This window comes from Dicentrarchus labrax, unplaced genomic scaffold, assembly GCF_905237075.1.
Source record: "Dicentrarchus labrax unplaced genomic scaffold, dlabrax2021, whole genome shotgun sequence".
NCBI classification, from domain to species: Eukaryota; Metazoa; Chordata; class Actinopteri; family Moronidae; genus Dicentrarchus; species Dicentrarchus labrax.
Window position 1 is genome coordinate 12,340,182 of NW_026136701.1, and position 13,770 is coordinate 12,353,951.

General features: G+C 40.9%; 2 protein-coding genes across 4 annotated transcripts in view; one reads left to right on the plus strand and one right to left on the minus strand.

Annotated features, from left to right (window-relative positions):
• Positions 1 to 821: 821 nt before the first annotated feature.
• Positions 822 to 4,021, plus strand: camk2n1a (calcium/calmodulin-dependent protein kinase II inhibitor 1a). Its single transcript, XM_051405799.1, has 2 exons — positions 822 to 1,380; positions 2,082 to 4,021. Exons 1-2 carry the CDS (start codon positions 1,212 to 1,214, stop codon positions 2,150 to 2,152), a joined length of 240 nt encoding a protein of 79 aa, XP_051261759.1. The 5' UTR covers positions 822 to 1,211; the 3' UTR covers positions 2,153 to 4,021.
• A 6,990-nt stretch (positions 4,022 to 11,011) lies between these two features.
• Positions 11,012 to 13,770, minus strand: part of ece2a (endothelin converting enzyme 2a) — a 71,388-nt gene continuing 68,629 nt past the window's right edge. For all 3 annotated transcript variants that reach the window (XM_051397456.1, XM_051397476.1, XM_051397466.1), the window contains one exon: positions 11,012 to 11,546. In XM_051397456.1, coding sequence (XP_051253416.1) covers positions 11,256 to 11,546 — 291 coding nt within the window. In that variant the 3' untranslated portion in view covers positions 11,012 to 11,255. The remainder of the gene's footprint in view (positions 11,547 to 13,770) is intronic.

Sequence of the window (13,770 nt, forward strand, 5' to 3'; positions counted from 1 at the left end):
ACTTTCTTAAAGTTGAGGGGGGACTCATGATGCTCAAAATCAATAAAGCACTTTTTTTCAGTTTCAGTCCATATGGGTGAAGCTCCAAAAAATCCTGGATCCTACATTTCTCATAATGCAATCATTGTTAGACTATTTCTGCCTGGTAACCACTTACATCTTACAAGCATGCCCCAGTCTCTAAGAAAAATCCTGATGACATAATCAGGGTTAATATTTAAGACTTCAGACACCATCATCATAATAAGTGGAGTGCCACATTTTGTTAATCTTATAGAATAGACAGTGACTGCTGTCTCTGTCCCAGACTCTCTGTTATAGCCTACACATGCTAGCAGCAATCCTGTAGTATATTAGGCTATTAAAGGAAATTTCACCATATAACAGGACTAGTATATGTGCTACATTAGTAAATATATTGCTAGGGTATCTACTTATTTTACTAGACAAACAAAACATTTATATATTAGTAGCTATATTTTCCTCAGATATCCAAAAACAACCCAAAACCTTCGTCTCCAATCCTCAAAAATGCTTCAGTACGTCTTTCACTTGTGCAATTTAATCTCTCGCCTGTTGATGTCACTCTTGCTCCTCTACCACCCAGAGTCCCCTACCACACACACACACACACACACACACACACACACACACACACACACACACACACACACACACACACACACACACACACACACACACACACACACACACACACACACACACACACAGACACACACACACACACAAACTACATACACGCGCTTCAAACCCGGATGGATGACTTCACCGTTCTGCCTGGGTTTCCTTTATGATCCCGGGATCTCCCACTTTCCTCACCAGACATCAGCCAGCAACACAGGCGAACACAACTCTCCCTCTCTCTCTCTCTCTCTCTCTCACACACACACACACACACACATAGCTACACGCATACACACATGCGCTGTCTCTCTCTCCCTGCAGCTGCAAACACATCCAGAGACCACAGAGAGACCACAACAACACCCGGACCTCAGACGCTGGCCCCTGGATCCACATCGAGTTAGACTCACAAAGGATCCCGAGCAGGAGAAACACCAAACCCGCTGCAGCTTGCACACACAGAGAAAAAAAGGGATCTACGGCTGTATTGTGCATATATAGCCACTGAGGAAGACTTTTATCTACTTTTTAAATCTGCGCTGGTGAACCTTCTCCTTCGTGCCACAATGTCCGAGGTGCTGCCATACAACGAGGGGAAAATGAGCGGCTACGGGGCGGACAGCGAGGTCAGTCAGATGTCCTTTAGCTGCGGACTGCAGGACACAAGCGCCTTTTTCTCCTCGTCGCAGGGGAAAAGACCCCCAAAGCTGGGACAGATTGGCAGAGCCAAGCGAGGTAAATGATGGTTACATTAAAAACTCTACACTTTTGGCATCTTGTTACAATAACTGATACTTATTTCTGTGATGGCACATGAGCGAAATATATATGAATTCTGTTAAGCCTGCATTGCGTTTAGGGACTTATAGTGAGTTTATTATCATTCATATAATCTCTTTTAATTAATGGTGTTTTATGCAGAATGTTCTATACAAATACAAATATGGTATGGGAAAATGCACCACAGGATGAATATATCTTTATTACATGAATATGTGGTTGACATTCAAACTGTTTACATACACATGCACGAGAAATTATCTCCATGCAAGGACACACCCCGCGTTATAGCCATCAAACAATGGGGTTAAACCGTAAAAGATAAAACCCTGGCTCGTCGCCATTACCGGGAATTAGTTGTTTTCACCAAGCGCGCGTACCCGAGCTCGGGGATTTGGTTATAGTGCTTTAATTTATTTATTTATTCACCTGCAACCGCACCACAGTCACATTATGGTGTTTTTTCACACTTGCTTTGGTTATTTTAGTGCGCCATGTTCCCATCTACTACGGGTTATAAATAAGGCTCCATTATGGAAAGAAAACGTGACTGGGATATTGTGTGCATCTCTGCTGCCACGGCCTCAGTAAACATCCTCTTCCCTTTCTCTCTCTCTCTCTCTCTCTCTCTCTGTCTCTCTCTCTTTCCCCCACAGTGGTCATCGAGGACGACCGAATAGACGAGGTCCTGAAGGGGATGACAGACAAGTCTTCACCTGGCGTTTAAAAACGTGAGCGATGCCTTGCAGACTTTTTAATTTTTGATCACCGATTTGAAGCACTTGTCGGCTGTGCATGTTCGAGGATTGCAGGAGAGAACACGACGGCACAAAGCGAGGATGCGATGACGGGAAAGGAAAAAAAAGGAAAAGGAGGGAAAATGGAGAAAGCAAAAAATAAAAAAGAGGAAGAGAAATGAGCAAGAAAGAGATGGTGAAAGAAAGAGAAAGGAAGAGAGAGAGATAGACTCTGGAAAAGTCCAAGATTTATCATGGGATTTGCTGGCAATTCTCCAAACGAATCCCGATTTTAACTACTGCTGCGCAGCAAGATGTTGAGATGGCGGACACTGCTCTGTATCTCAACCTCTGCTGACTTTAATGATGGATGAACTTGTCATTACTTCACGACCATCTCCTTTTTCCTTTCCAAAAGCGCTGTAAGCAACAAAAATACTGCAACTGGAGGCTGAAGCTAAAAATCCCAGCCCTATTTCAATAAGTTGTACAGTAGGTAGGCTAAGCTCTCAGACACCCCCCTCCCTCTCCTCTTCTTCCTCCTCCTCCTCCTCCTCTTCCTCTTCCTTTAGGCTTTGTTGATTCAGTCAGCGACGGTGCATTCAAGGGAGCTGTCCTTTTCAGCACTGGTCCAATGCATTCCTGTTGCTGCTAAACGCTTTTTAAAAACAGACCAACCAAACTCTCGAGTCTACTAAATAGAGGAGACCCATTGTATGTAAAAACATATATCCGAGGATGGTGCAATGTTAATATTTTCTGTAGTAGAACCCTGTTTGTTTTTTGGCCCTTAAAGAGCATTAGGCCACAGTTTAAAACTGAACCACAGGCTATGTTCTTCTTCTTCTTCTTCTTCTTCTTCTCTTCTACTACTACTACTACTTCTTATTCTGGCATCACCCATCAGTGGTTAAAGGTGCAGGCTGGCACCTTCATGTAGCTGATTTTACACCTGCACATATCTTTGTTTTCCTCTCTCTATCTTCTTTTTTTGGTTTTGTTTTGCATTTTAAAAATGCTCAGATATCTACAGAGGCCAGCAGGGATGTGGAGATTATACTAAATGTTTAAAATAATAGTCATGAAATTGATGGGAAAAAAAATGTTTATTTTTTTCTTTTTCTTTTTAATTTAGCAATTATTCGTGTTTCGTCTTCTATACATTTTTAAGTTTTTTCTCCATCTATTTGCATGAACTTTCACTCCGGTGCCAACACAGGTGCCACTACTCTTACCCTGGCACGCTTCTTTTTAACAAAAGTCATATTTGTATTTTTATATCTAAATATTTGTTATTTAAATGATATGCTAGTCTATCGTCTTACAATTCATCAACAAAAATATTTCTACTTCAGAGAGGATATACAGAGGGAGACTAGGCTTCATACAGTAGAGGCGAATCTAAGATTTTAGTGGACTGGTCTCGTTCTATATCAGAGGTCGGACGTTTTTTAAAGACTAACTGAATGTGTCTGGGGTTTTTGCACACATCAATGTTAAACTATTATTAAGAAATCGTATACTGTGACTTGAGCTTCGTTGATGAATTTGTTAGAAAATGGCAGTTTTAGAGTATATTGCACTGTTTACGAGTATCCTCAAATAACATGTTGTTATTTGACCGATTTTGGACATTACAGTTTTTGTTTTTTAATTTTGTTTATTTTGTACCATTATTTTAAAGAAACTGGATATGGTTTGTTGTGCATGAAACCTTAATATTTTCAATAATGAAACATCGTTTTATGAAGCAAAAAAGCAACAAAAATGTCATGACATTCTAAGAATGAGTCATTGTATATTATGATGCCATTTTCACTGTATTTGGTGAATTAATAAATGGTGAAAGAAAATGTTAATGTGATTCTCTGGTATGGCTTTTGTCCCAAGACGTTTTTACTAAGAATTCAGTAGAAGATGACTAATGTGAGATTAGCCTGGGCTTGTTCTGAGAATGAAAGTCATGAAGAAAAACACACAGCACATCACCTCACCTCAGCACAGAAACAGAACATACAGGTAGTTGCACCACAGGAGAGCAGAGTCTAATTTCTTTGCAGCCTCTGGAATCAGTAGCCATTACCTCAGTGACAGTAAATACTGATCCTTGATTAAAGAGCAGGGAAGGAACAGTGATCCATCTGTTAAGCTGTTAAGCAGCTCTGTGCTGGCCTACACTAGTGAATCCATTAAACCACAGACCCCGGGGGAGCCACAACTGGCCACATGATCATCCATCAAAGTCTCCATGTACAGTGTCCTCATACTGTAGCTCTCACACAAAGTCTTTAGCAGAACTGCAAACACTGACTTTGGTTGGTGCACTGAGAAAAACCTACATCATGCACAAAATCACATGCTCTGTGCTTTGTTACGGTGTTTCCATCCCAACACAACCCTACCAGATGGGCTTAAATGGGAAGTCTGTGGGATAAGTGGGATGGTCTTCATAGAATTGTTCAACAGCATTTGATGGAAGAGAGAACCCAGTGGTTTTGGTGGATCTGTGAGATACATATGTAAATCTATATAAGACATTATTGTCCTGTCTGTGTTAAAGTTTGGTGTCAAGCTTACCTTCAAACAACAACCACTTGGAGTGGCAGAAACTGGACATTTCAACCCATTACTTTTAGGAAAATGTGTTACAATTGATTCTGGTTGGTGGAAAACTTTCTAACTATGCAGTCAACTAACAAGTTAGTAGGTCTCTGTGACAATAAATACACTAAACATTAGCATCACAGCCATTTGTAATCCTATATGTTTGCTTATTCTTCTCCCCAACACAAATATGTGGATACATTTTTATAAATCAAATCATCTGTTCCCCCCCAAAGGAGAACTAACCTGGTTGGGAATATAACATCAACAGATCTGTGAAATCAGGTGAAACTGTCAGGTGGAAGATAAGGTACTGTACTACACAGTTTGCCAACAGTGTCAGTCAGGAAATTGTGTCAGTTGATATCACCCGTCTTCCACCTGAGGTACACAAACCTGCACAGCATTGATAACAACTCAATACAAATTCATTTCCTTGTAATGACGGGAAATCTGGAAATCACGCTGTAGATGTGACAGGTTTTCAGTCTGGTTTGTTTATCTTTTGGAAAAATCACCACAGTATCAGGACACATCTATGCGCTACATGTCAACAATACGTGAACACTGATCCTTATATTACTCTGAATTGCACTTCACTCTAATAACAGAACGTCAACAAAGCGTCATCTGTGTAGCCGACCACATTCCCATCAGTGAGATTATTGACCGTCCTGATAACATCGGCACTGCACTGAATGAACACATAGTGCTATCGATCATGTTGTTGGTGTGTGTGTGTGTGTGTGTGTGTGTGTGTGTGTGTGTGTGTGTGTGTGTGTGTGTGTGTGTGTGTGTGCGTGTGGCTGTCTGAGGCCATGGACAATTACACTTTCCACAGTAATGTGCAGCTCTGGAAGGCCGGAACCGGACTGACATATTTGGGCAAATATTGAATTGTGTCAGTTCTGCTCTACGTCTCTCTGCCTGTCATGAGTTTCACTGTAGACATGTGACCTTTACAGTAATAGAACAAATAGTGCTGCAGTATTGCTCTCCCTTCAGTGTTGTAGCTTTTGTTTTTGTAAGATTAACAACAATTATCGCTTTTCTGAAGGTGTTTCCTAAATCCTTAGACTCTACAAACCATTGACAGTGTGCTACAAACCATCTGGATGAAAAGATATTCTGTTCATATTCTGTTCAATATTCTCATCGTTGTCAGATTAATCTGATTAAAATAGAATATCTGGAACATCTCATGCAGCAACTAATGAGCTCCTATCCGCTGATGAGACGTATATCCAGTCATCATTTTTCAGCTTTCAGGGTCAGAGGTCAGTTGGAGCTGTATCTGTAGCTGTAACCCAGGGTCTTTGTGGCTCCTGTGTACAGACCTGGCAGATGGGATGGGAGTGCAGGCCATGCTGGGGTCAACACAGACATGCTGTAGATGCCTCGCTAATGGACAGCCACTGTTGTAAAGTCTGGATGGAAAAACATGCATGACAAAACAAACAAAATGCTAAAGCAGCAGCATAGACAGACCACTGTAAACAAGACATAAAGTGCCATTGTCGTACTGTTCCCTCTGCTGTTATCTCGCACACAGCTAAGAGCAAGTTCTAGATTCAAACTGAACGTGTGCAGTGAGGACAGAGAGCTTTGATCTGATTCCACTTACACCCTGTCCTGAGTGGACGTCCATTAATATTCCTCCTCCAGTTACATAAGGCTGCCATACAGTATATTATGCCATTATACTGCCCCAAGGTAGATGGTCAGATATACAGTGCTGTTGAAAGTAGTGGCAGTGCTTTCAGCAGAAGGGTTTCCACTGACAAGGCTAACTGGTGAGTCCCCCATCCGGTCTATACTAGTCTACTAAAACTGGCTACACGGGATGCAGGAAATTGTACTTTAGTACAAAACTTTATTTTCATAGTTCTGGCCATAATTACCATCTGTAATACCACCATACCACATGTTAAAGTTTTTATTACTTGGTACTTGGTACAAGATCTGGGGATGCAACAAAGTTTGACAAGGCAATTTGAACTGAACTGAATATGAATTGTTCAAATCACAAGTTGGCAAAAGTTAAAAACACACAATCTAGCAAGGCTACTGACGATGCCTTTGCCTGTTTTAGTCAATCACGGGACCCTCGCCTTGCAGGTCGTAGAAGTCCATCAAGAGTCTCCAACTGTCTCAGATGACAGATTAGGTAATAACTTTACTGTTTGCCTTTGCTGCATTCTCCAATTAAGTTTGACTTACCAGGAGGTTTGTCTAAAACCTGTATAATTGTCTGACAGCTCATGTTTCTTGCCCCATTGGTCTTGTTTTTAATAATGTTGCTGCATTCCCAGATCTCAGAAATGAGCTTTGTCAGAAGAATGTTTTTATTACAGATATAACAAAACTACAAAAATAGCACCTTGGTTGTAAGAAATCCCTTTTTCTTTTCTTTTTTTAAATCAGTGAAAAGGCTTCGAGTGCAGTTGCAGTTAAGTAGGCAGTTCAACAGGGTACAAACAGGCAGTCGTGATTTGTCGTGATTCGGTTTGAACGCAAACACATACAATGTGGCAAATAAAACCCAGAGATGTTTGGTTAAAGCATGCATTTGACCTTTTCACTCGCATGAGCCTTCACATAACACCCACACACCAAAGCACTCAGGGCCAATCGATGCAGACAGAGAGAGCAGGCTGGGGGTGGCGGTGAGAAGAGTGACAGAGTAAAAGAGAGACAGAAATACAGAGACAAAGAGGGTGAAAGGCATCGAGCATGCAGTAGATTAGTGTTGTTCCTGCCCTTGGGCAACAAAGCATGGAGGACAATTAGCAGCAGGAGAGAAAATTCTGGATCTGCTTTCTCACACACACATAAATACACGGCACTCTATATTAAATCATGGCCTCAGCAGACACCTGCATGACTCAGGTAATCAGCTGAAGGAACAAAAAACTGCACATTAAGACGGAAAGGTTTGTGTTTAAGAAAAAAATGATGACTAAACCTCTCCTGCATGAGGCCTGTGCCCTGCTCGGCGGTTATATAACTCCAGTCAAGTTAAATCTCACTGTCGGGGTTTCTGCCATTGCACATCAGTCAGTCCGACTAAGGAAGCAGAAAACCAAATGTAAGAACTGCTGAATTTCAATATATTCATTTATTGACAGAGCAGAAATGGAAGCAAGACTAAACTAAGGAAAATGGCATCATGTTTTAGGGGGAAAATAGAGCAGAAAAAACTAACTCTCCACGAACCTCTATCTATCCACTCTGAGTGTTACATCCATCATGTTTTTTTATGTCCCAGTGCTGCAGTGGCTGGTCTGCACCCCTAAGCCTCTATTGTCAATATCAAACTCACTGCTACTTACATAAGCACCCTCCTGTCATTCACCCAGCCAGGCCAAATAGGTGCCAGGCTGTTTTTGTTTTTTTTAAGCCTCCTGTTAATGTAGCCAGGGCATTGCACCCAATCGTCACCATAGCAACCAGATAACAGCCAACGGGGTTTACCCAGAGACAATGCAAGGGTCTGGGGGGGAGACAGAGTGGGTGAGATTGAGACCATCACTGTCTGATAGTGAGACATTTTAATATGTGTGCAGGTGTGTGTGTGTGTGTGTGTGTGTGTGTGTGTGTGTGTGTGAAGAAAACAATCTCATCAACATCAAACTTTACTCAGTTGGGACATTTCTTTCAGTATAAAAGACAAAGAGGGAAATTTTAAACTTATTTTGTCCGAGCACAACAGATTAGAAACAGTAGCTTTAAATTACGTCACACGTTCTTGCTCAGCAGATGGACTCCAGTTATTATGGAATCCAAAGATCCAGAAAAGCTCTTTAACTTTAAATGATCTTGTGGTGATATTGTTTTGTCAGCTGTGGTTTTTAATAATCAAGGATGAAAATTCAACCTCAACTTTAAGCAAAATGTTCGCTAAATCCCTTCCCTTAAACAGCAATGGTCTAATCATAGCCTTAACAACTGTAAGTAGGCACGGCATGCCGGTCAAGCTTTGTTTTTTGCCATATATTGAAGTGGTGTGCAGAAGGCTGTAGTAAGAACATACTACTTTGTCAGGAGTTTGGAAGAGGCCTTTCCAGCACCAGAAGGCTAGTAGTTAGAATAAATAGTGTGTTTATTTGCTTTAATGTAAGCTCTATTAGTTAGCATGTCAGGTTACTAGCTAACCACCTACAGTAGTAATCAAGCATTATTACCAAAGAGCACATCATTACACTACATTAGTGTGTGGGGTCACAGGTTACATTAAAAACGTCCCTTTTTGCAACTAGCACATTCACTGAGTCGTTTTCTCCGATGGATGGAAGTCAGTTATTGATGTTATCAGTGTTTAGGGTAACATTAGCAGCTCTTTATTGAATATGGGTACCTTTATTCCAGCAACCCGAACTAACGTTACCTGAGATACCTTAGTTACCTTTAACAAAACACACAAGTTAGTCCTCATCCTTACAACCCCTTTCTCTTGTAACGTTAAAAGTGAAAGCAAACTCTGAAACAGTGAGCAGGCTAACCAGTCAAACATGGTTATGTAACTGTTCTTATACTTATAATGGACTAAAATCTGCCTTTGTTGATCTCTGAATGAAATCAAGGACTCATTGTTGAATTTCAAGAGGTAGCTGAGACCTTTATTACTGTAAGCTACACGTGTTGTGGGGTTTAGCCAACAGTCAATCCCATGACAACTAGGCAAAATCAGCGCAGGAAGATCATTCAGTACGATCAAAAGCTCCAGAACAGCTACTGAATAGACCTCATGGGGAGACTGGTTTACATACAAGTTAAAGTTAAACAAACTACCACGTTACACCAGCAAAAAATCGTGGAACGGAAGAGCCATCTGAAAAATCACACACCTTCCCCCCCCCCGCCCCGGTCTTAAAAATAGGCGGTAATTAGATCTCAGTGGAGAATTAAAAATAAATGATTTCTACTTTATCAATGTGGTCCCCCCTCCAGTCACCAGCCTTCCTGCCTGTCTGCACGCCTGGTTCTATCTCCCTTTCTGGTCTATATTTAAGCAGCAGAGAGCACAGGACCCGGGACTGATCTCATGTTTCCTCAACAAATAATGTGCGGGGTGAGCTATTACTTGGATGGATATGTGTATGTGTCCACACGTAGCACCAGCGTGCTTGACAGGTGTGTCAAACACTGCATATCTCCATTAGCAAATTTTGTCTGGAATCTAAAGCAGATATGGGACAGATGTGGACAACCCCAACAGAAGGGAAGACTCTGACTGACATATTAATAGACTTGAACACTGACTTTACATGCAGGCTGGTGCTGCTGTTATGTACTGTGTCTAGACAGGCCAGTTTGTCTTGCAAATTGCACAACACTGGTAGGCTGTTACATTTTTCTGATGTAAAGGCAGACAGATTTTAAGGACACTGGGATGTAAAACTTCCTTATAAAAGCTAAAAGTTTCATTTGTGAACTGCAATAGAACAGACGCTGATAGTAGCAGATTCGTAAAATTATGACACAGACAGAAGAACCAAGATGAGTCATAGTTATTAAGAGTACAAATTACTCCATAGCAATCACAATTAAACTGTATAAACAATATAATCGTATAATAACATTTATAAAAGAATGTTCATGGTAGAATAAAGCAAAATTCCCTCCAGTATCTTTGGTTGTATTAGGCCATTGCAGACAATGCTGCTGTAAGAAGAACTAGAAGAGAAGAAGGCACTGCTTTTAAGGTGTTGTGTGCCATTGGCGGATTGCTTTGCGCCTGTGAGCTCCAGATCTGACCATTCATCAATCAACCATTTTGAATCTGAGGGACCCAATCATCACTGGGGAAAGATTTGCTGACATTGTTCTGTCTTATGTTGATGGTGCTTTGTATTTTGTCCTGTTACCCCATGTTTAGAGAACCTTTTTGTCTGAATGTTATATATGTAAATACATGTTTTCTTTTCATCTGTCTCAAGCATGATTTTTTTCCTGGTTGTTATGTCTACTAGTTATCTTGAGGCTGTATAAACGAAAAATGAATGCATTCAACACATGGATTTAACCTGCAATTGGCAAGCCAGCCCCAGGAGTCTGGATGAAGCTAGCTATTTTGCTATGTTAGCAAGCAAGCTAACATCAGCCAGCAAAAATCACAAGATTATAATATTTTTTAAGCTTTGCAGTTATGTTAGCATTGACTTTGACACAGTAGGGAAGCGGAGAGAAGAGGGCACTGTCCCACATCCCTACATAGAAACAATAAAATCACACAGGAAACCAAGGACATTTAAAATCAGACATTATACCGATTTTATTTGTATTAAGTGTCCCTGCTGCTGTGTAGTTAAAATCCAGTATAAAACAAGTCCACTGTAATCTTTCCTTGCAGACGTCTTATGAACATCTATACCTAGACCTCAATGAAAACTACATTGTCGCTACTTCTTACAAAAGTCGTCATCACAGTATAGAGCCTATTTATAGGGATAATGTATTTCTAAAATTCCTTTAGATAATCCAGTTATTTTACAAGTCAATATTAGACATGAAGTCTTCCTCAGGGACATTTTGTGTTGTGGCGATCTTGGTAGGTGGGGATTTGGTGTCCTCTAGTAGCTTTTTCTCCAGAGCTGCATCCTCTGGGCTGAGCTCCTCTCCTTTGGTCATTACATACACAAAATATTCAAAGCCTTTTCCATAAGTGTACTTCTTAATCGACCAGTTGTACTCGGTGCGAGCATAGAGACGCTTCCTGAAAAAGGGGTTGGCGAAGGTGACGGAGACGAATCGTCCTCCAGGCTTCAAGCAGCGACTAATCTGGGACAAGAAAGAGGAGAGGAAGAGTGTTAGAAGGCATTACCACAAGACCCATCCCATCATCAAAACTCTATCGCTACCTGAGCAGCTAAATGATGAATCATTTGGAACTGTTGCCATCAAAGTGCTCTCTATTTCGACCAAGATCATTTACACGTGTGATAACTGTATATAAAAAATGAAAACTGAGAATGTAATGCAACCAGGCTCAGCAGCTGCTATGGTCATAGCTAATGGCAGACGCAAACAGACCGAAGAAGACGACAGAGGAAGCTAAGAAGAGAAAAGGAAAGAGACGCAGAGAGTAAAGAGTAAATCTGTGACTGGCTTTTAGTCGTTGGTGAGAGTTTTGTGAATTAAAAGGCTGCAGACAGACGGTGAGCTGGCCTCATTAGCTAGCTTGAAATGTATTGTGTTGTTGCACTTGCTTGATGTTTGGCTGTGTTAGTAAAGTTGTCGACTCGAAATGCATGTGTACAGCTGTCCATATATACAAATCTTACATGATGTTGCTTTAAAACCTCTATAATCGACTGAAAACCAACTTTTTTCGCCCCATCTGTTGCCACACTACAGATACTTTGGCAAGTACAATGTTCATCAAATCCTAACCGACAGCCGGCAATATGAAAAGAAAAGCCAAGTTGTACAAAACTAGGCAGTGTTGTGGGAGATGCAATCTTATAAATTAAATCACAATCTGAATCTCTGTGACTACTTGTTGTTTGTTAGTTACCTGAAGAGTAAATTCCACCTGTGCCATACTTCTAATGCACATCTGGCAAATACCAAATTCCCTTAAATTGGCATCTCTACAGTCAGACACAGGCATCGCATCGCTGTAAACCAGGCCAAACGTTATGCCTCAAGCTTTTCAGTCCAGAGGGCTGGCTGCTCATCCATGCAGTCTGATAACACGGTGTGACAGCACGAAAGCTGCATAGGTCCCTCTGTATGAATAATTGTTGCTCTGGGTCCATCAACACTCCAGTATGTTGATCTTTCGTGTGAGATACACGTGTGCACCAAGACACCGACTGCAGAGCTCAGGCACTCAGGAGTACACACACATATACACGGAGTATATGAAAACTGACAGAAACACAAGTATGCAGAGACACATTTAGCCAGAGTCGGGCAGCGAGGTTCTCCAGAGACAGAAGTGTGTGTGTGGGAGTGAAGGGACAGAATCTGCAGAACACTGAGCAACAAACTTTTTGTATTTCACACATGAAACATGTAAACCTGGTCAACATATTGTCCAAATACATTGTTTGAGAATGATACCAGGCATACAGCTGATTTAATTGCAAGTTACATTTGATAATAAGTAGTCCTCAGAGTTGTGGACTTACATGATCTGGACTCGATTTGACCAGTGACTTCACTTGTGCCTTTAAATTACTTTATTATCCTCCAAAAAGCCAAGAGATAGAAAATTATAGTTATAAAAATGTGCAATAAATGAACTGACTAAGGATGTACTTTGAATCAGTCTGTCAGCAGCAAGCGCTTGGCAGTGCAGACAAAAGGTGACACCTCGGATTATCCCTGTTGGATAAAATGACTGTGCTGTGGTCAACAACAAAAAAACCTGCAACATGCAAAATCAAGCTGCCCAAAAACTATAGAAATAACACGACTTTCAACATTTAGGGCTTCACAAAGAATGTTGAGTTGAAGCTAACAATGTTCTCTGACCAGCTATGGCTTAAGTTAATATTAGCTAGCGTTTGGTAGAACCCTTTAAAAATATTAACTGAGACCTGAACGCTGTTAGCATGTTAACAAAATGGTTGCATCCACATTATTTTGCTGACTCCAGCGACAGATAGCTCACATTAGAAACTGCTAATTGTTGTCTTTAAAAGACTTAGGCAACCAAATCTTGGCAGCATAGGGGCAGGTCTTCATGGAATATGGTTGTGAAAAAGATAAAGCAGTTTATCGAAGATTTGGTCAACAATCAGCAGTTTCTAATGTTAGCAATCTGTCATTGGAGCCAGCCGTAAAGCCTAACGTTGCCAATGTCCCTAATTTCATTACGACTTGTTTGGGACCAGAAAAATCAAGGTTTTGGCCTTGGACTTGACTTTGGACTTGTTGGTCTTGACCTGGGACTGGGATGTTTATTCTTGTTCAATTAACAATTAAATTTAAAACCACTTCAAATGTTAAACGTGAAAGTGATTTACAACAACTTGTTAAGAAACAACCACAGTGG